The following is a 21,200-nucleotide window of genomic DNA, read 5'->3' as shown; positions in this document are numbered from 1 at the left end:
ATCTGGATAGCATCTGCCTAACAATAAAAATTTATCAATGTCTTCTAGTAACACTGCCCAAGGGAAGTATGTATTAGGTGTGTAAATAGAACTGGTTCCAGCACAGAACCCTGTGGAACTCCATAATTAACCTTAGTGTGTGAAGAAGACTCCCCATTTACATGAACAAATTGGAGTCTATTAGATAAATATGATTCAAACCACTGCAGTGCAGTACCTTTAATATCTATAGTCAGGGGTGAAAGTAGTTTTAAATTCTTGCCGGTACTATGACAAACACACACACATATATACATACATACATAGATAAATTTTTAATATATATATATATATATACTAGGGCCGGGACTTTAACGCGTTAATTTCGATTAATTAATTACAAAGATTTTAACGCGTTAAAAATTTTATCGCAATTAATCACATTTTTAAAAATTTGGAGCCAGAACCTTTGTATTCACGTGTTCTAGCATGCCTGTAAATCTGATGCACAAGCGACATCCATAAACAACAATGGACGAGGAAGCCGCTCCTCTTGGTCCACTGAGAGACAACTTTAGCTTCAAAAAACGTTCTGATGGGACTTTCGAAAAGACTACTGTTGTATGTAAGTTGTGCAAAAAGGAGTTTGCTTTTCACCGAAGCTACTCAAGCCTAAAATATCATCTCAATGCAAAACATGTTGCGGAAACTTGACCAGGAAAATGAAACCCTAATCCAGGATGTTTCCACAAGGTGGAACTCCACACTGTTTATGATCTGTCGTCTTCTCAAAAACAAAGAGGCAGTAAAGGCTACTCTGGACAAACAGAGGCACAAACTTGTCTTATTATCAGCAGCAGAGTGGACAAAACTAGAGAGGTTGGCCGACTTCCTTGAACCATGCAGGTAAATGGAACAATGTAAAATATGTCCTAAATAATTATTGCCCAAATTGATCATTGTAATTGATAAACGAATTTATTTTATTTCTTTCTCACTGCAGATATGTGACTGATCTTCTCGGTGGAGAGACTTACATCTCATGTTCTGCGGTCTTGCCTGTCCTACGATTCCTGGACCACACTATGAAGGTCTCTGATGAGGATTCTACCTACATTGTGAAATTCAAGACTGCTTTCATAAAGGACTTGTCAGAGCGGAAAGCTGCACTTAATTATGATTGGCTCAAAATGGCTACAGTGCTTGACCCTCGCTTTAAGGACTTAAAGTGTCTTCCAAGAGAAGAGCGAGAAGGCGTGTGGAAAAAGCTTGAAGAACTCCTTCAAGATGGATCTATAAAAGCTACCTCTGAGCCCACAGATGAGCCACCAAAAAAGAAAGGCCTCTTGTGCTTTTCTTCTGACTCTGACTCTGATTCTGATGATGTAGGGTCTAACCATGCCTTGAGCCTCTATAAAGCAGAACAGACAATCAGTGAGACAGACTGCCCACTACAATGGTGGTCAGTGCATGCAGGGGCACATCCACAGCTCTCCGCTCTGGCTAGAAAACACCTATCAAGTCCTGCCACTTCTGTCCCATGTGAGAGGGTGTTCTCACTTGCTGGGAACATCATCCAGAAGAAAAGAGCAGCCTTAAGCGCTGAAAATGTGAACAGGCTTGTTTGTCTCAGTAACTGGCTCAAGGAGAAAAAGTAGCCTCAGTGTTATATGTTTTGGTTGTACAAAATATTGCAGGTTGAATGTTGTGTTAAATTCTAAGCTCTTAAATGCAATATGTTGTTTTGCCATAATTCGGTTGTTACTTTAGAAATGGCACTTTAATTTTTGTTTACACCAGATGTTAAACTCTCACAAGAGTTGCAATATTGTTTAGTTGTTTTATTTATTTTTCATTTTTACAGTTCTGTACAAGAAATGGTGCTATCATTATTGGCTAGTGTGCTGTTCACATTTTTCAATCAGGGGTTCCTGAAATACCTGAAATCTGAATAGCACTTTGCCCAATCTGTTGGTTTAATAACAATTAAAAAAACATTTCAAAAAGAAATAAACGTGTTTGTTGTTAAACATATATGTCTATTCATTCAAAATTTTAGTAGCAAAAGGATTTTTTTAATTGAAAATCTTTAATTTGTTCATATATGGTTTTGCGATTAATTGCGATTAATTAATTACAGACCATGTAATTAACTCGATTAAAAATTTTAATCGAGTCCCACCCCTAATATATATATATATATATATATGCACACTTAACACAATTGATGACCACCTCCATGCATTCTGGCTCTGTCCACCAATACAAAACTTCTGGACAGAAATAACCACCAAACTTTCACAAAGCTCAGTCCTCGTGGCATCCACTGTGTTTTGGAGCTGAATGCACTCTCATGTAGTGTAAATGAAATCTCTGGTCATAAGCAGTGATTTTGAGCTGTGCTGTGTTGTTGAAATTGAGCAGAATAACATGAAACACAATTAGTTCATCTCTATTTGCTTTTAATTGAGAGAGTTTGTAAAAAGCAGACCAACATTAAACGTAGCGGTGAACGTTTTAACCTGTTAACTGGCTGAACCAAAATCACCTGAAAAAAACTTCGCCCTCTGGTTATTATTGGCTCTGGAATACCCCTATCGTTGACTGCTAACTGGCCGTGTCCTGTCCTCCGGGATGTAGTGCATTTTATATTAAAGGCTAGACTCTCCAATTTTGATTGACACCTCATTCGGCCAATCATATTAAGAAATGGGTTTTCCAGAGCCAATAATAACCAGGGGGTGTCACGTAGCTTTTCCGTTGATTTTGGTGCAGCCAATTACAGGATTGGCCGAAAAAGGTGTCAATAAAAACAGGAGGGTCTAGCCTGCCATATAAATGGCACTGCATCCATTCCGCTGACGGGACGTGGCTGTCTTCGATCTCTGAGGGGAGAGAAGCTAGAGAGGCGCCAGCACGAATAGTTCAGAAACAATTTGAAATGAGAAAAAAAAAAGCAATTTATTAACTCATTAAGTCATGTTTTAGACTGATTATTGCTAGCGGATCTATTCTGACCCAAAGTACAGCCGTGACCGGTTCTGAATGACGGGTTTACAGCAGACAGCCGCTCCAACTTTCCAACACCAACGCTCCAAGAATCTTTGAGAGAATAGGAAGGTTGGAGATTGGCCTATAATTACAGTGGCTTGCAAAAGTATTCATACCCCGTGAACTTTTCCATATTTTGTCACATTACAACCACAAACATAAACATATTTCACTGGAATTTAATGTGAAAGACCAACACAAAGTGGTATACAATTGTGAAGTGGAAAGAAAGTTATACATGATTCAAAATAATATAAAGTAAAAACTGAAAAGTACAGTGTGCAAAAGTATTGAGCCCCCCTGAGTCAATACTTTGTGGAACCACCTTTTGCTGCAATTACAGCTGCAAGTCTTTTAGGGTATGTCTCCACCAGCTTTGCACATCTAGTGACTGAAATTTTTGCCCATTCTTTGCAAAACAGCTCAAGCTCAGTCAGATTAGATGGAGAGCGTTTGTGAATAGCAGTTTTCAGATCTTGCCACAAATTCTGGATTGGGTTTAGGTCTGGACTTTGACTGGGCCGTTCTAACACATGAATATGTTTGGTTTGAAACCATTCCATTGTAGCCCTGGCTTTATGTTTAGGGTCGTTGTCCTGCTGGAAGGTGAACCTCCGCCCCAGTCTCAAGTCTTTTGCAGACTCCAACAGGTTTTCGTCCAAGATCGCCCTGTATTTGGCTCCATCCATCGTCCCATCAACTCTGACCAACTTCCCTGTCCCTGCTGAAGAGAAACAGCCTCAGAGCATGATGCTGCCACCACCATATTTGACAGTGGGGATGGTGTGTTCAGAGTGATGTGCAGTGTTTTGCCAAAAAGTTCAATTTTGGTCTCCTCTGACCAAAGCACCTTGTTCCACATGTTTGCTGTGTCTCCAACATGGCTTCTGGCGAACTGCAAACGGGACTTTTTATGGTTTTCTTTTAATAATGGCTTTCTTCTTGCCACTCTTCCATAAAGACCACATTTGTGCAGTGCACCACTAATGGTTGTCCTGTGGACAGATTCCCCCACCTGAGCTGTGGATCTCTGCATTTGGTCCAGAGTCACCATGGGCCTCTTGGCTGCATCTCTGATCAGTGCTCTCTTGTTCGGCCTGTAAGTTTAGGTGGACGGCCTTGTCTCAGTAGGTTTACAGTTGTGCCATACTCTTTCCATTTCAGGATAATGGATTGAACAGTGCTCCGTGAGATGTTCAAAGCTTGAGAAATCTTTTTATAGCCTAAGCCTGCTTTAAACTTCTCCACAACCTTATTCCTGACCTGTCTGCTGTGTTCTTTGGACTTCATGATGCTGTTTACTCCCCAATAGTCTCTTAACCAACCTCTGAGGCCGTCACAGAGCAGCTGTATTTGTACTGAGATTAGATTACACACATGTGGACTCTTTTTAGTCATTAGCAGTCATCAGACAACTTCTGAATGCAATTGGTTGCACTCAGAGAAAAGGGGGCTCAATAATTTTGCACACTGCACTTTTCAGTTTTTCACTTGTAAAAAATGTTTTGACTCATGTATAATTTTCTTTCCACTTCACAATTGTAACCACTTTGTATTGGTCTTTCACATTAAATTCCAGTGAAATATATTTATATTTGTGGTTGTAATGTGACAAAATATGGAAAGGTTCAAGGGGTGTGAATACTTTTGCAAGACACTGTAGCTCAAACAGCTGGGTCAACTGATGGCTATTTAATTTAATAATTACTGCCACCTTAAAAGCCTGTGGTACACAGCTTCTTAATAAAGATGGACTGATCATATTTAAGACTGACCAAACCATCAACATGTCTATTAGAAAAAATAGTCCTACCATCAATTAATATTTCAAAGTAACTATTGAAGTTCACTCAGAAAGATCAATTGTGAGAGAGAGCCTAGATAAATATCAGCAGTACTAAAAGTAGCTGTACACAAAGATACATTAGATATAATTTTATATCTAATGGTTCATATTTGCTGCCTTGTTTTTGCCTTCAGTTTTCTTTTCATGGGTGGTACTGCTCCTTGTTGCTGTTGTTAATCTTATAGCCAAGCATCTCCTGGATCACTGTTGCTGTGGTATAGATCAGCTGCATTCATATCTTGTAGTAGACTTAAGATGAAGATTAAGATATTCCTTTATTGATCCCCAGGGGGGAAATTCAAGTGTCACAGCAGTGCCGGTGTGAGGCAACATGCAGGATAAATAGATTAAGATGCAACTGTATAGAAAATGGAACTACCGTATTTTCCGGACTATAGAGCGCACCATACTATAAGCCGCACCTACAAATTTTTTGGAAAAAACTGGAAACGTACATATATAAGCCGCACCGGGCTATAAGCCGCTGGTATCTCCGCCGCTCTCGGTTTTCCACAATTACTCGGCACTCAGCAGAGGGGGACAGACAACCCCAAATTTGAGTTATAACAAGTCAATTCACCATTGATTCGTTCACGCCGAGCTTACGTGCAGCGGCTCTATTTCCCTCCTGTAGTGCCAGGTCGATAGCCCTCAACTTAAAAGCGGCATCATAGGAAGTTCTTTTTGTGGTTTCCATGATGAGGGAGTTTGAAAAAAATCTCTTTTGTGCCTGCTGCTAGCACTTGTTGGCGCTTTCTTCTTTGATTTCCAACTTTGACGTCCCATGATTCATATCCTGCTAAAGAGCCCCCTGGTGGTTAAAGAAAAATCCACAGAAACGCCGCACCGGGCTATAAGCCGCATGGTTCAAAACGTGGGAAAAAAGTAGCGGCTTATAGTCCGAAAAATACGGTATATATAAAAAGTAAAGATAATAAATAACAGGTCTCCAAGAACAAGTACACACTGTATCCACTAGTAGTGGAGCATTAAACAGATAAAGTGTGACAATAGAAATACTCCAATGCCAGAGAAGCTGTTATAAATATTTTATTTTTGGTTGCAACAGTATGTAACTTATGTGAATATATAATGATGCTGTGATATAATAAGAATAATTAACAATAATAATAGCAGTTATCATATTAATAATAATAATAACAGTTATGATAAGAGTAACAATGATAACAGTAATGACAAATATAAACAGTTGTGATAATGATAATGGCAGATATAATTGTGGTATAGGATAGCCATATTTATTTGCATATACATGAATACATGGAGAACATTGCAATTAGTCCAGTTTGGGGCTGCTGGTGTTATAGAGATTGGGCACAAGTCTGAAGCACTCAGTCTGGCTCTTTTGTGGATAGAGCCGATAACTGAACGAGCTACCCAGCTGCCACAGCTCCTCGTTGCAGTGGGTGAGAGGGATTCTCCAGGATGGATTTAGTTTTGTCCTTAATCCTAACTAACTCTAACTCATTAACTCCACAGTATCCATTTCCAGACCCAGTACAGGGCTGGCTTTCACCAGTTCTCACCAGCTTGTTCAGTTTATTGGCCTTGCCAGTCTTGATGCCATCACCCCAGCACATTACAGCTGGAAGAAGGCCTTCAGGAGTTTGGCGCAGACACTGAATGACCTCAGCTTCTTCAGGAAGCATATCCTGCTTTGTCCCTTCCTATAAAGGACATCAGTGTTATATGTCCAGTCTAGTTTATTGCTGATATGTATCCCAAATGTGATGAAGCTTTCAATCAGCTCTGTTTTGTCTTCCTTGTTGTCACCAAAGAAGCATCCAATGATGACAGTGGAATAATAAAGTGGTAATAAAGTAGTATTATAACAAAGTCCAAGTGATTGGGAACAACATCAACTCAGCCATGAGTTTTACATGGTAGGCCATGTAAAATCACAGAGCGGGGTCAGTGAATGCTGTGGCGCACAGCGCACAGCAGATGGAGAGATGGAGCACCTTCTGGAATTAATCAGTAAACTTTGTATAGATCAAAGCAACCAATCCTGTGCTCTGCCCCTCATCATCAAACCAACCACACAAGTGATTTTGGTTTCATCCGATGACTGAGTGAGTTTCCTGATTAAACATCAGTGTGTACTACAGAAAGAAACTACAGCACTTCACTAATTCACCAAAGTATGCACCCAAATATGGAGACTTCTTTGTCTGGTGGGACAGTGAGGCAGTGCAGACTGAGGGGGTGCTGGGGAAGAGAGACATAACTGAGCAAGTTGAGCTGAAGCATACCTCCAAGCTTGTTTAGTTGGTATTTTGTAGCTTGTTATTGCTCCATCAGAAAGCGCCTGCTCACGTTTCCTCTGACTGGAGAGGGATTTCTCAATTAACATCTGAGGAGTCCATTTCTGGCCAAATCGTTCTGTTAACCTCAATAAGTGGGCTCTGAAGCAGGCATACCACAACATTTGCATTCCTTTTATGCTCTTATTTTTTATTTGTATTTTCTATTTAATTGAGCTCCTTCTTTAGTGTGATATTTTATCATTCCAAGCTATTTTTTCTCATGATATTGTATTTTTACATTTTTATATTTTTTATTGCTTTTTTTGGCTAATGTAACATTTTGTTTTAGAAGACACTGATCAGTATCATCTACACAGGGTTCCCACCAGTCTGTGAAATCTAACTTTCTTTAAAGTAATTTTCATTTTCAATTTCTTAAATTTTTACTTCAAAAAGTTTTTTTTTTTTTTTTGGGGGGGGGGGGGTATTTTTTTATTGTAAGACGGTGAGAAAAATGACAAAAAATTAAAGATGGGACAATATATCCATTTACTGTCTACCCATTTTTTCAAATTAAAAATAAACTTTGAAACGTTCAACAGAGAGAAAAGGAGATAATAATAATAATAATACTAATAAAAATAAAAATATATTGCAAAGATTATACTGACCAATTACCTTATTTATATATTAAAACAAAAAAAGGGTTTTAAGGTCCGTTTAAGTGGCTATACTTTAAAAATTACTTGCCTAATACCACTTGCCTGATAAATTCAAGAAAACTTTACATTTTTAATATTAAATCCAGTTCATTTCTTGTGGGGTCTAAGCCAACCTTCACAGCACCTGTATGCGATACACCTCCCTCCACCGGTAGTGGTTTACACCCTGTTACCTACTGTTGAACTGGAGAGACTTGCTATCATTCTGATTTAGTGGTGCAGAAGTGGGCTACTGGAACTAGAACGATATGGCATAAATGGACATGAGATCAGAATTGGGAACTGTTGGATTGCTACTTCACATGTAATCCCAGTGAAAGGGGTTACATGAAGAGGATGTGGGACTTATGGATTCCTCGATACTCAACATCCAAATTGACAACGAAACAACTTGTGGCTCAGCGTTCCAACATACAAAGGAAGCAACTGCTATTGCAACTAGAGATTGACGAGGTACAACACAAATGCTACAGAAAAGGGGAGTCAGGACGACAGGTCAGGGAGGAGATATCATCATCCCCACAATCCGAGACTGGGTACCATGTCCCAACAACAACAACAACAACAACAACAACAACAACAACAAGTGCACTGAATGTAAGAGCAGCTGACATGAAAGATAAGATCATGGCTAAGATGGAAACCTGGACCCCTCGAAGCCAACAACCAAGACTACGTGAACTACCCTCTGAAAGTCTACTAGAAGATGTGAATGCAGCACTATGGACAATCCCTACTTCAGCCATCACTGAAACGAATCAGTTGATCTATACCACAGCAGCAGTGATGCTTAACTATAAGATGAACAGCCACAAGGAGCAGTACCTTCCATGGAAAAGATGACTAAAGGCTAAGATCAAGTAGCACAGCAAAGAGGGAATTTAGCCAGCTCTCAGACTTGCAGGAAGGTGTAATGAAGAAAGTGGTACCTAAGAAGTACAGCCTTAGAGAATGCCAAGCAAAAGACTTACAGCCTTACAGCCTTGGTTAACCCCCTGAAGAGGTATACCAGGGAAATAGAAGCCAGGAGAATAAACCGGATGTTCTCAAACGAACCATCCAAGGTATACTCTCAGTGGCAGGGGAACAATATCAGAACAGCACCACCACCAAGGCTGCAGACGGAGCAATACTGGAAGAGCATATGGGAGAAGGATGGAACACACAACGCCAATGCTCAATGGCTAGTGGATCTAAGAGCAGACCACAGCAGCCTCCCTGAACAGGATCGAGTAACAATCACAGTAGCTGACATCCACGAAAGAGTTTCACATATGAAGACTTTAACAGCGCCAGGCCCTGAGATGATTCACACCTACTGGCTAAAGAAGCTAACTGCACTCCACGCCTGGCAGCACAAATGAACCAGCTGCTAGAGGCTAAGACACACTCACAATACATACCTGTCAAGTCTCCCATTTTGGCTGGGAAACTACCGTATTTTACCCCTCGTGCTGCCGTCCTGCCATATTAGTATTTACCATAAATTTCCCGTATTATAATAATTTTAAAAAAGCATTCCTGCACTTCACCAAACTGCCACCCAGGAGACTGCAGGTGGCAGTTCTCGTGAGGCTAGTGCTGACAGCGAGAACAAACCTGGAACAACAAATCAGAGAGATGGATGTAACGAGAGAGAAGGCATTCCTGCCAAAAAAGTTAAGACTTTCTGTAAACATCTTGAAAAATGGGACAGCAAATTTACTTTCCTAAAGAGGAGCAGAATGGGGCATAATTGCGTGTTCTTTAAGATTTGTAACTGGGATTTTAGTCTCTCTCACTGGGGAAGGAACGATGTTCGTCAGCGTGAAAAATCCACCGAGCACAAGTGCGGGCTAGAGGCACAGAAACATGCCCAGGCGATGTCCCCATTTGTGACTAGAAACACCACCGAGGCAGACCAGGTCATAAATGCCGAGGTTAAAACACACAGTGATTGCTTCTTATCATTTCCATTCGTTCAGACGAATTTGTTGAGACTTCTCTGTCTAATGAGCAGCCATGCGTACCACGTTCCAACTGGTCCGGCCAGCTACCTCGATCCTAGTGGCATTGGGCTCAACGCATCTTGCACTATGTTTGTGCACACCAGCACTGGTGACCAAGGGACCACTGGGGAGGGATCATGCTGACAGCGTATGTGACAGTGCATCCCCTTGTCCCAGCTTGACATTTTTTTCATAGCAAAAATTTATTTTTAACATTAAAATAGGTACTCTACATTCCAATCCTACATCAAAAAACATGAGCACAACATATTTTGGGGGAATTTAATAAATGTGAACACTGAGCTACAAAGAATGGCCTCACCTGTAACTCCAGTATCCAGGTAGATGAACCACATAACCACATGTGTTTTCCTGGCATTTATTTTTGGCATTTTGTGCTTTGATTTAAACCAAGTCCAATTATTGAACATTGTTGGACCAACTGAACTTTGATCACCCAGAAAAAATTATAGCAAGTCACAGTGAAAAGAGACTTTAAACATTTGCATATACAAAATATACCATTAATGAGCTCTAATGATAGAGAAACATACCATTTACTTAATGCCGTTTTTGTGAGCCCAAGTGTAAGTAAAGCCTTCTCAGTAAAAGCATCTTCTCTTTGGTGCACAATGATAAGAAAAAAAAAAACTTATGAAAAAGCTTAGGCAATATAAACTGATTAGAACTCATTATTTATCACCAAAGTCTTTTCAGAATGAAGTGATTTTAAATATGAATTATCAACCTTACCTGAATATAAATGTGAAGCTCCGTGCCCTGGAGAAATAGTGCTCCAGTTGCTCCAAATTTAGAGGTGAAAAGAGAGAAGTCAGGAGACGGAATATAAATGTTCCCTCCAAAACACCTGCATCTTGTTTTTTTTGGTTGACATCAAACACACACACACACACACACACACACACACACACACACACACACACACACACACACACACACGTGTTAGCTACCTTTAAGAAGAGTCGGAGAGCAGCAGCCAGCTGCCAACTGAGCTACCGGGCTTCCCCATGCAGATCGAAGCAGCACTCAGCTGCTGATGCCTGGCCTCTACAGATAACTCTGTTGTCAGCATGCTGTCTTTCTCTCTCTCTCTCTCTGTGTGTGTGTGTGTGTGTGTGTGTGTGTGTGTGTGTGTGTGTGTGTGTGTGTGTGTGTGTGTGTGTGTGTGTGTGTGTGTGTGTTGCAATGATAAAGTTACTCAACCCAGTAACTGTGGCTTGCCTCTGAAATAATGGGTATGGGACTGAGTGATGCACCACTGATTGAGCCAAAACATTAAGACTGCTCATTGAAAAAGTGAATTATTGCTCCACTGAAGAAAAAAGAAATAGTGACACATGAAAAATGATGTGTGAGGATGAGGAAAATGTAACCTTCCTCACATTTGTCCATGAAAATAAAGGAAATTTACATCATGTTTTCATCATTTGAGGTTTAACTGGTGTTCTTTTGAAATTATTTCATGGCACCTTTCATGGAGAACAGACTGACAGCAGCAACACCAGCAGAGAAAATAAGATCTTATGTCATACTGTATATCTACAGTGCCATTAAAAAGTATTTGCCCTTTCATGATTTCTTTTAGTACTTGACACACTTAAATGGATCAGATCAAACAAATTTGAATATTAGACAAAGGTAACCCAAGGAAATACAAAATGCAGTTTTTAAATGATGATTTCATTGGGGGGAGGGGGACACACTTGCCCAAACCTACGTGGCCCTGTGTGAAAAAGTAACTGCACCCTAAACCTAATAACTGGTTGTCAGCAAGAACTGGAATCAAGCATTCGCTATAAGTCTTCCACGATGCTGTGGAGGAATTACAGCCCACTCTTCTTTGCAGAATTGTTTTAATTCTAATACTCCTTTGCTCACATGTACAATGTATAGAAGAACACAAGACATTGTTTAGCGTCAGATCCCAAGTCACCCGTGTGTTAATACAAATGCTGTTGTTGTGTCAGGTGCACAAATGCATGCAGCACTCCAGGATTTTCTTCAGGCTCTGTGAAACTGTAGGTACTCCCAGGTAGGTATCAAAGTCAATATTTATCTCTGGTGCCTGTGTTTGGTTTGCTCCACCCTTCTGTAGTGCTGCTTTTCTCTGCTCTGCTCTTTATGTTTTGTATCAATGATCTTTCAGCTACTTTAGTTTATGTTTGCCTAATGCTGTTATCTACTGTATCATCTATGATGGATCAAAATACTCCATCCTCCTGGGCACATCCTTTGCTGCTGGTGGCTTTATTCCTGTATGGCATCCTCAGCTGTGCCTTCCTGGGTCACAGACTACAGAGGAGTGGGGAAAGAGCAAGTGTCCATCTGAAGCTGGAACATGGAGTCGTTTGTAAATGATGAGCATTTCTGATCAAATGTGCTCAGATGATTTCCACGGAGGAGAATTTTTCTTCCCAATCCCTCTGTGGAAATGTAGGGCCTCAATTTACAGTATGAGGTCATATTACCTCAGGAGTGACTCTCCATTGCTTTCAACTCAATGAGTGGAATTTATAAGCATCATGGATCATAGCCTGCAATGATTAGTGTTGTGGGAGTTCATAAGTTCATAAGTTTACACAGAGGTTAGCACAAATGCCAAGAATTAGTCCAGTTCCACTAGAAGAGGTTTGAGTGCCGGCTGGAGCGACACTCTAAATGAAAATCACTCCATGAACAAAGACACTTCCTCTCCGTACTCCCCTCGGCTCTAAGGGTTCTGTACACTGAGGAGAACAGGTGACGAGGGTACGCAAAGACAGAAGCAGGCAAAAGTTACTGAAGCACTAACTATCATAATGTGGAAGGCGCAACGACCCAGAATCGACTGAATGTTTCTTCCTCATCTAAATAGGGCTGCCATAATTAGCAGATGACCACCAGGTGAGTAACTAGGAAGGCAGCCACAGGATAGGCTTCCCCTGAAACAAAAGGTGAGTTAAAAACATGAGGAGAGAGCAAGAAAATCAAAGAAAGAGGTGGATCAGCCCAGGATGAATGGAGGACCATCTGTTAACTGAGACCATTTCTGTTAATCTGACTTTTACCTCCATGACTCTAATGCCTGATCTATGACCAATAATACACTCTTGAACAAGTTTATATTCTCCAAAAAAAGAATAAATAAAATAATTGGATTTCTTATTTTTTACTGAAATCTGGCATGATTCAGATTATCCGTCCCTCAACGTTGCCCAAGTTGTTAATTCAAGACCTAACTATTAAACCAACTTTTAAATTAATTAAATTCAATTTTATTTATATAGCGCCAATCACAACAACAGCAACCTCAAGGTGCTTAATATTGTAAGGTAAAGATCCTGCAATAATAGAGAAGAAACCCCAGCAATCAAACAACCCCCTATGACAGTGATTCTCTAATCCAGGCCTCGTGGCCCGGTGTCCTGCAGGTTTTAGATGTGTCCCTGATCCAACACACCTGAATCAAATGGCTGAATTACCTCCTCAGTATGCAGTCAAGTTCTCCTGCTAATGACTTCTATATTTGACTCAGGGGCCTAATTATTTAATACTTGTATGTGAGGAGAAGTATTTTAAATTCAATTCTGGATTTAACAGGGAGCCGATGAAGAGAAGCTAATATGGGAGAAATCTGCTCTCTCTTTCTAGTCCCAGTTAGTACTTTTGCTGCAGTGTTCTCCATCAACTAAAGGCTTTTCAGTGAACTTTTGACCTGACAATAATGAATTACAATAGTCAGCCTAAAAGTAATAAATGCATGAACTAACTTTTCAACACGCATTTAAGACAGGATGTTTCTAATTTCAGTGATATTGTATAAATTGCAGGTGGCTGCCTATGGTCTGGTCTGGATGCTGGAGCTAGGTGCGTGGGCTCAAGCAACATGTGACCCTCGGGTAGCATGGGACACACTGGGGGCTGGGGCTTGGCATTGTGCCCAGTGTCATCCAACATGGGCAGAAAGTGTGCCCAGGGCAGGACCTAGCATCAGCAGGTGCCCCAGGTGATCAGTCTCTGGGGTTGCTTTCTCCTCATATCTCCCTCTCTGATTACTCTCCTCTTCTGGCTATTGTGAAGTGGAGCCTTGTGTCACTTATAGCCTGCAGATTCAAGGCCAAAAAACACTCTGCAGCATGAGGGTCTGTTGAAGGAATGGAGGGTGGTGAGGAGAAGAGAGGAGAAAAGCAGTCAAAGAAACATGAATCTGGGTTCAAACAGCTTTTCCAGGGTCAAATTCAATGTCCTTTTAAGCACTTTTAAGGTCCATTTTCAAGATGTTCCACCACATGAACACTGGAATACATATTTATACAAATACATACTCAAAATTATTTCACATTTTTTGATCACATTAAAAATATGATATGCAATAAGTCAGTTGACAGAAAACAACTGAGATTTAATTTTGGAAACTTTATTCTCCAGATTGTGAGCTCTTATGTTGCTGCGGGTGAAACTCGGTCCAACGCAGTGACCTGAACTGAAAAGTGACCGATCACATCAGGCTCCATAGGCTCCCAAACAGTCAGAAGTCAGTTTCTTCATGGGTGTAGCATTTAGCTTTGCGAGCGTAAAATTTCCTCATGAGAGTGTGAACCTGCAGCAACACGGGCACGTGATGTTTGTGCGCACGGCTGAGTTCTACACACACGAGTTGAATTTACATTATTTGCATGGATTATGTTTTTTTTTCTCGCATGTGAATTTTGCAGCAAAATCTAATTCCATATTCAATTCAATTTTATTTATATAGCGCCAAATCACAGCAAACAGTCACCTCAAGGCGCTTTGTATTGTGGGTAAAGACCCTGCAATAATACAGAGAAAACCCAACAGTCAAAATGACCCCCTATGAGCAGCACTTGGTGACAGTGGAAAGGAAAAACTCCCTTTAACAGGAAGAAACCTCCAGCAGAACCAGGCTCAGGGAGGGGGGGTCATCTGCTGAGACCGGTTGGGCTGAAGGGAGAGAAAAGACATGCTGTGGAAGAGAAACAGAGATTAATATCAATTAATGATTAAATGCAGAGTGGAGTATAAACAAAGTAAATAAGGTGAATGAGAAACAGTGCATTATGGGAACCCCCCAGCAGCCTAGGCCTATAGCAGCATAATGATTATACATGTCTTATACATAACTGGAATTTGCAGTTTGCAGCCTGAAACTGTGACTGTCTTCGGAGGAGGGGCGGGGTCACAGACAGACTGACAAGTCACATGCAGACATGCAGGCCAGGCCCAGGTGGAAAAAATATCATTTTAGACTCATTTTCTTTCTCCATCTCATAAGCGAACTATTCAGTTTTTTTTTTTTTTTTTAGGAAAACGGTTAGAATTACAAAGAGTTTCAAGCTCTATATCCAAAATTCAAGCACTTTTCAAACCTTGAAAACACCAAATTAAAATCCAAGCATTTTCAAGGATTTCCAGCATCTGTATGAATCCCGAATATTAGAAAGAAACCAACAGGTATACTTCAACTGTGAAAGACAATCTAGAAAAAGAAAAAAAAATCCAGAAAATTACATTTTAGGATTTTTAAATAATCAACTTACATTTTATGGTATGAAATAAGAATTTGATCACCTACCAACCAGCAAGGATTCAGGCTCTTACAGACCTGTTAGGTTTTCTTTAAAAAAAAAAAAACCCTCCTATTCTATACATAATTGTAGACCTGCACAAGGCTGGGATGGGCTACAGGACAATAGGCAAGCAGCTATTGCACCAACAACTGTTGGTGCAATTACTAAAAAAATGGAAGAAATTCAAGATGACTGTCAATCTTCCTCAGTCTGGGGCTCCATGCAAGATCTCACCTTGTGAGGTAAGGATGATTCTGAGAAAGGTCAGGAATCAGCCCAGAACTGCATGGGGGGACCTGGTCAATTACCTAAAGAGAGCTGGGACCACAGTCTCAAAGATCACGCCAGGAAATGTCCAGGATCATTTGAAGTTCGCCAGTGACCATCTGGATGATCCAGAGGAGGCATGGGAGAATGTCATGTGGTCAGATAGCCCAAATAGAGCTTTTTGGTATCAACTTCATAAGATCACCTTATGACCCCAAGAACACCATGAACTGTGGAGCATGGGGGTGGAAACATCATACTTTGGGGGTGCTTTCCTGCAAATGGGAAAGGACTACTGCACCGTATTGAAGGAAGGATGGATTGGGCCATGTATTGCGAGATTTTGGCCAAATATATTCCCAGTAATGTATATTTTACTGGGTTTTACACACAGAAATTACTTAAAGGAAACTTAAAAATTAAAAATATAGACCTACGAGTGCATGTCTAAAGGTTTTGAGGTCACAGAAAGATATGAACATCTAAATCAGCAAAGTTTATGTGATATTTCTTATGAACGTTGTCACAGGCTGGCCCGTAACAAAGAATGAGGGGAGGCAAAGGTCATAGGCCAATCAGATTAGTTTTATTGAAAAGTAAAAAAATCAAAAAGAAAGATAAATATGGGATGTGAATATGTCAATATGTCCTATGTATGCAGTGTATGAGTGAGTGGACATGTATGTGGAAATCTGAATGAATATTGCAAACCAAAACTAAAATAAAATAAAAGACAAACCAAAGTTACCTGGAGGAGCAGAGAGGGGAGAATGATTAGTAGAGCCCTGCTTAAATTAGTGAGCCCAGGTGGCTCCAATTACTCAAGGCCCGCCCCTGCAGGTCAGAGGAGGGGCCATGGCATAAAATCCTATTCAAAGCAAAATCAGAAGCATCCCCCTGCTGCATGTGTTGGGAGCCCAGTGTCTGAACTAGTAAAGCGGTAAGTAAATGTATGTAAAGAAATCTTGGAAAGAATTATGCTTGCAATCAACAGTGTCTCACATTAAACTGCTTCATCTATGCATTTTGGCCTAAACTCATCTCATCAATCAGATATCGTTTGCTACCCAACCAAGGATTTGTTCCACTGCACATACTGAATGTGGGGAGGAGAACAGAAATTTAGAAGATGTTTGTCAGCTCCACTGTGACAGCTGGGCTATGTTTACCAAGAAACCACATGGCAATAAGCCCTGTGTATTCTTTCACAGCTCTCAGAAGATGTTCAGTCTTGTCTGCAGTGACTTAGGCTGCTGATAACTGAATGATGAAAAGTGTCCAAACCACTTTAGCTCTATTGGGTATTACCAAAAAAATGTGTTTTCAGTGATGAAGCTGAATGAAGCTGATAACACACCAAAAACACACAAAGCTTTATAATAACTAATCATTTCTTCATTCATGGTAAAAACCTCCATGTTGGGAACAAAAAAATCAATTTCCTGCTTTTATAGAATAGATGGCAGTGATAATGTGTCCCTATAGGTATAAACCAGACACCTTAAGCTGAATGTGCAGCCTTGACTAGTTTCTGCTCAAGTTAAAGTAGGAATATCACAGTGTAGAAATGCTGACTTACAAGTAAAAATCATTCAAAATACTATATGAGCACCACTGTTTGGAATATATACATACATAAACACACACACACACACACACACACACGCCAGGGTTCATACACCTTTTCCAGGATCAAATTCAAGCACTTTTTAAGCATGTGCAAGGACCATTTTCAAGAGTTTCCAGCACATTAAGAGGTCATTCACAATTATCAATATTTTCCAAAGTGTACAAAGAGTACTCTTTTCAGACACCCCCCCCACCCCCAAAGTGTACAAAGAAAATGTTCTTTTTTCATGACATTTAATTTCACTTCGTTCTTTGGTATTTGTCAAGTTTCCTCACAAATTGTGAACCTGCAGCAGCGCGCACAACAGACACTTGTGTGCATGATGTTTCTTTGTGCGCAAGGCTGCTGACTTCTACGTAGTTGAATTTACTCATGAGGAATGAATACCCGTGCTTGCAGAATGACATTATTTGCATATATTGTTTTTTTCAGTGACTTTGGACCTAAATATAATTCCATATTCGTCTTATCCATAATTGGAATTAGCAGTTTTCCAGTCAACACTCATTAAAAGGGCGACTCTGTCTTCGGGGGGGCCACAAAAAGACTGACAGGTCACATGCAGACGTGTAGGCCAGGTGGAGAAATTTTTATTTTAGACTTTGACTCATTTTATTTCTCCGTTTCATAAGTAAACTATTTAATCAGATTTTTTTATTTAAAAAAAAAAAAGCGGTTACAATTTCAAGCACTTTCGAGCACTGTAACCAAAATACAAGCACTTTTCTAACCTTAAAAAGGACAATATTAAAATCCAAGCATTTTCAAGGATTTCCAGCACCCTTACGAACCGTGACACGCATACATACATGTGTTCACAGACAAGAGCTGCAGATAAAGCCACGGTAAAGGGTTGACTTCTATCCATCTCTATCCGGTTGTTAAGTGATGACTTAGAATTCCATTTCTGGGTCCAAACTGGCATCTGATCAATATGCTGCAATGCTGTGTCCCTGGTTGTTTTAACCGATCTGACTCAAAAAAACACACTCAGCTGTCATTTTACCGATGACAAAGAGAAGCAGAAATGGCTGCAGTTGATAAGGTATGTTACAATCATGTTTAATAGCGAACAATCATTGGGTATGCCATTGCTGTTTATTTAGGAGCATTTGGACCCAGAAATGACGTCAGACTTAAAGACCAGATTGTCCCACAAAGATGGAAAATTCTTCCTGATCAAACAACACTCTGCAAAAGGTACATTTCTGCATTTCAGATTAAATCCATTCATCCACTCTTCTGCTTCAGGGGCGCAGCTACATACTTTCTGAGGTGTATGCAGACACATTTTTAGCCCCCCCCCAAACCCACCCACACACACCCTCTCAAGGTTTACTGTGTTCATGTTTGCAGCTCTCATTTATTCATGGACTTATAAAATACGAGACTTCTATTACAGGCTTTTATTTTCCATCATCCATTTTCATTGAGCCTCCTCTTGATACACTGACATAACTTACCGGCTGTCTTTAAACCACTTCGAAAAGCTTTTTTTCATCCCAACAACATTTTTGTCCTCCTCCCTCTTCCATTTTCGGTTTTGTGCCCTGCTTTCTTTTGTGACTCTGTGTGTGCGGGGGGGTGCGACAGGAGGAGGGGAGGTGAAGGAGTACAGGGGCGCCTAATCAGCGCCGTGCCTCTGTTATTGATCATATCATATACACAGCTGTTAAATACAGAAAATACCGACTAGAGAAATAATTTCCCCACATCGCTTTGGCGCCCCCCCCTTGTATGGCGCCCCGAAGCATTGCATATAGTGCATACCCAGTTTTTGCACCACTGTTCTGCTTATCCTTTTCAGGGTCAGTATGTATATTCTTTCCTGTGCACTGCTTTTGTTGTTTTCTCAGAGGAGGATGAAAGTGTGTAACTGTAAAGGGTAATTCTTAACTTAATGGCATCAACACATCTCAAAAAAGACAGGGCTATGTGTACTACTGTGCAGTATCCCCTCTTTGTTTAATATCAATCCATCAATCTGAACTAAGCAGATAAGTTCTCGCATTTCTTGGAGAGGTGTGTTGTCCCATTCTTCTTTGAAATAGGATTCTACCTACACAACAGTACTGTATTATTTTTGTTGTGTTATTTTTTTATTGTGGGTCCAAATGTTTTCAAATGGTGAAGGGTCTGGACTGCAGGCTGGCCAGTTCAGGACCTGGACTCTTTCAAATTTATTAAATTTTCCAAGTTTGCAGTCATGGTCGCTGGAGCTTGAAAAAAGGCTGACTAGACTCCTTTTCTTTTCTTGAAGACGTTTCACGTCTCATCCAAACGGCTTCAAGAAACAAATGGAAGTCCAGTCACCTTTTTTTAAGCTCCAGAGACTACTAATGACCCGGATGACTGAGAACCTACACAGACATATCTTTCCAGTCACAATGTCTCAAAACATAGAACAACTGGTGAAAGGTCTTAATTGCAGATAGGCCAGTTCAGCATCCACACTCTTCTACAGTTAAGCTGTGCCTTGCTCAAATATATAAGGCCATCTTTGGAAAAGACATTGTCTGGATGGAAGCAAATGCTCCTCTAAAACTTGAAAATACCCTGAGATGGACAAAAAGTATCCTAGTAAGTGGCCTCTGTATCATACAAAAGAAAAAAAAGGTGACAAAAAGAAAACAAACTTTCATGATTTACTGAACAAGGATTGTGAATGAAGTTACAATCCAGTTTTTTATTGATCACGTGTTTGGTGGATCTTTTTCCTACAGATAAATCATTTGATTCCTAAAATTTCAGAAGCATAACTTCCTGTTTAAATAAAGATTCCATCAGATTAAAAAAAAAAAATCTTGTCAGATCAAGTGTTCAGATGTTTGGAAATCTGCAAAAGTGACATTAAATTTGGTTGTGTATTGTGAGCTTTGTAATCAGTTAGTTGCTACTGCTGTACCCATTTATTTATTTATTTTCAGATGGCACACAGATCTTCATGATTCTAGTGCACTATACAATTCTGATTCAGGAAGTGGAAATCACAATTCAGATACCACCTCTGAAAGTGACAGTGATTCCAGCATTAAAATAAACTGCAGAAGAACATGCCAATCTCTTGATATACTGGATGCCTCTGATTTAGTGAAGCCCCCTCTCTGTGACACCACAGTGTCAGAACCTTTGATAGGCACAGTTTTGTTCTGAAGCCACTGCTGCAGAAGAACCCGGTTCAAGCCAGAACATAAATGACAGCCCCATTGTTGGTGTATATATTAAAAGACATGTACGAAAAGAAACAATATTGCAATATAATAAAAACAATATAAATAAAAAAAAAAAAAAAAAAAGAAACTATTGCTTGTATTGCTGTAATCCTTATGCAAAGATGGCACAGCATCTTGAACATGCACATGATGACAAATCAAATGTGGCTAGAGCTCCAAGCTTTCCAAAGGGTTCCAAGGAGAGAAGCATACAGCTAGATTATATTTGCAACAGAGGAAATTATGCTCACAATGCTGCAACTATGGACTTTATGCACTGTGCATACTGTCAAGCACTATTTAGAAGAAAGGTCCTGTGGCGACATATGCATACTTGTAAAATGAAACCTGGACCCGTCTCCAAACCAGGAAAGAACCAAGTGCATTCAATCTGTACTTACACAGGGCCTGTGCCTAAACACATCAGTAAACAACTATGGGAAGTGGCATGACTCCTGACCCAATTACAGGTAAAAAACGATGAAGTCATTGTTAATGTTGGACAGCACATGTTAAACAAACATCAGCCAAAAACCAACAGTACAGATGCAGCCACCGAAAATGGCCGGCCGATCCGTGACGCGACCTTGGCCGGTCCTTGGCCGATTCGTGGCCGAACCTTGGCCTAAACGTGATCCCCCGCTAATGAC

The 21,200-nt window shown here is 40.3% G+C and overlaps 1 protein-coding gene across 1 annotated transcript; it reads left to right on the top strand.

The window, feature by feature from the left end:
- Positions 1–629: 629 nt before the first annotated feature.
- Positions 630–1,637, top strand: LOC115799896 (zinc finger BED domain-containing protein 4-like). Its single transcript, XM_030757192.1, has 2 exons — positions 630–885; positions 983–1,637. The coding sequence occupies exons 1-2, from the start codon at positions 668–670 to the stop codon at positions 1,635–1,637; spliced, it is 873 nt and encodes a 290-aa protein (XP_030613052.1). The 5' UTR covers positions 630–667.
- Positions 1,638–21,200: the final 19,563 nt, after the last annotated feature.

This window comes from Archocentrus centrarchus, chromosome 20 (genome assembly GCF_007364275.1).
Source record: "Archocentrus centrarchus isolate MPI-CPG fArcCen1 chromosome 20, fArcCen1, whole genome shotgun sequence".
NCBI lineage: Eukaryota > Metazoa > Chordata > Actinopteri > Cichliformes > Cichlidae > Archocentrus > Archocentrus centrarchus.
This window is presented reverse-complemented; position numbering and strand designations above follow the sequence as displayed.

What these genes read in the sequence shown, in the direction of transcription:
- LOC115799896 (XM_030757192.1), top strand. Translation starts at nt 668, where the DNA reads ATGCAAAACATGTTGCGGAAACTTGACCAGGAAAATGAAACCCTAATC. An exon ending in GACTTCCTTGAACCATGCAG is followed by an intron (nt 886 to 982) that starts GTAAATGGAACA and finishes TTCTCACTGCAG; the next exon opens with ATATGTGACTGATCTTCTCG.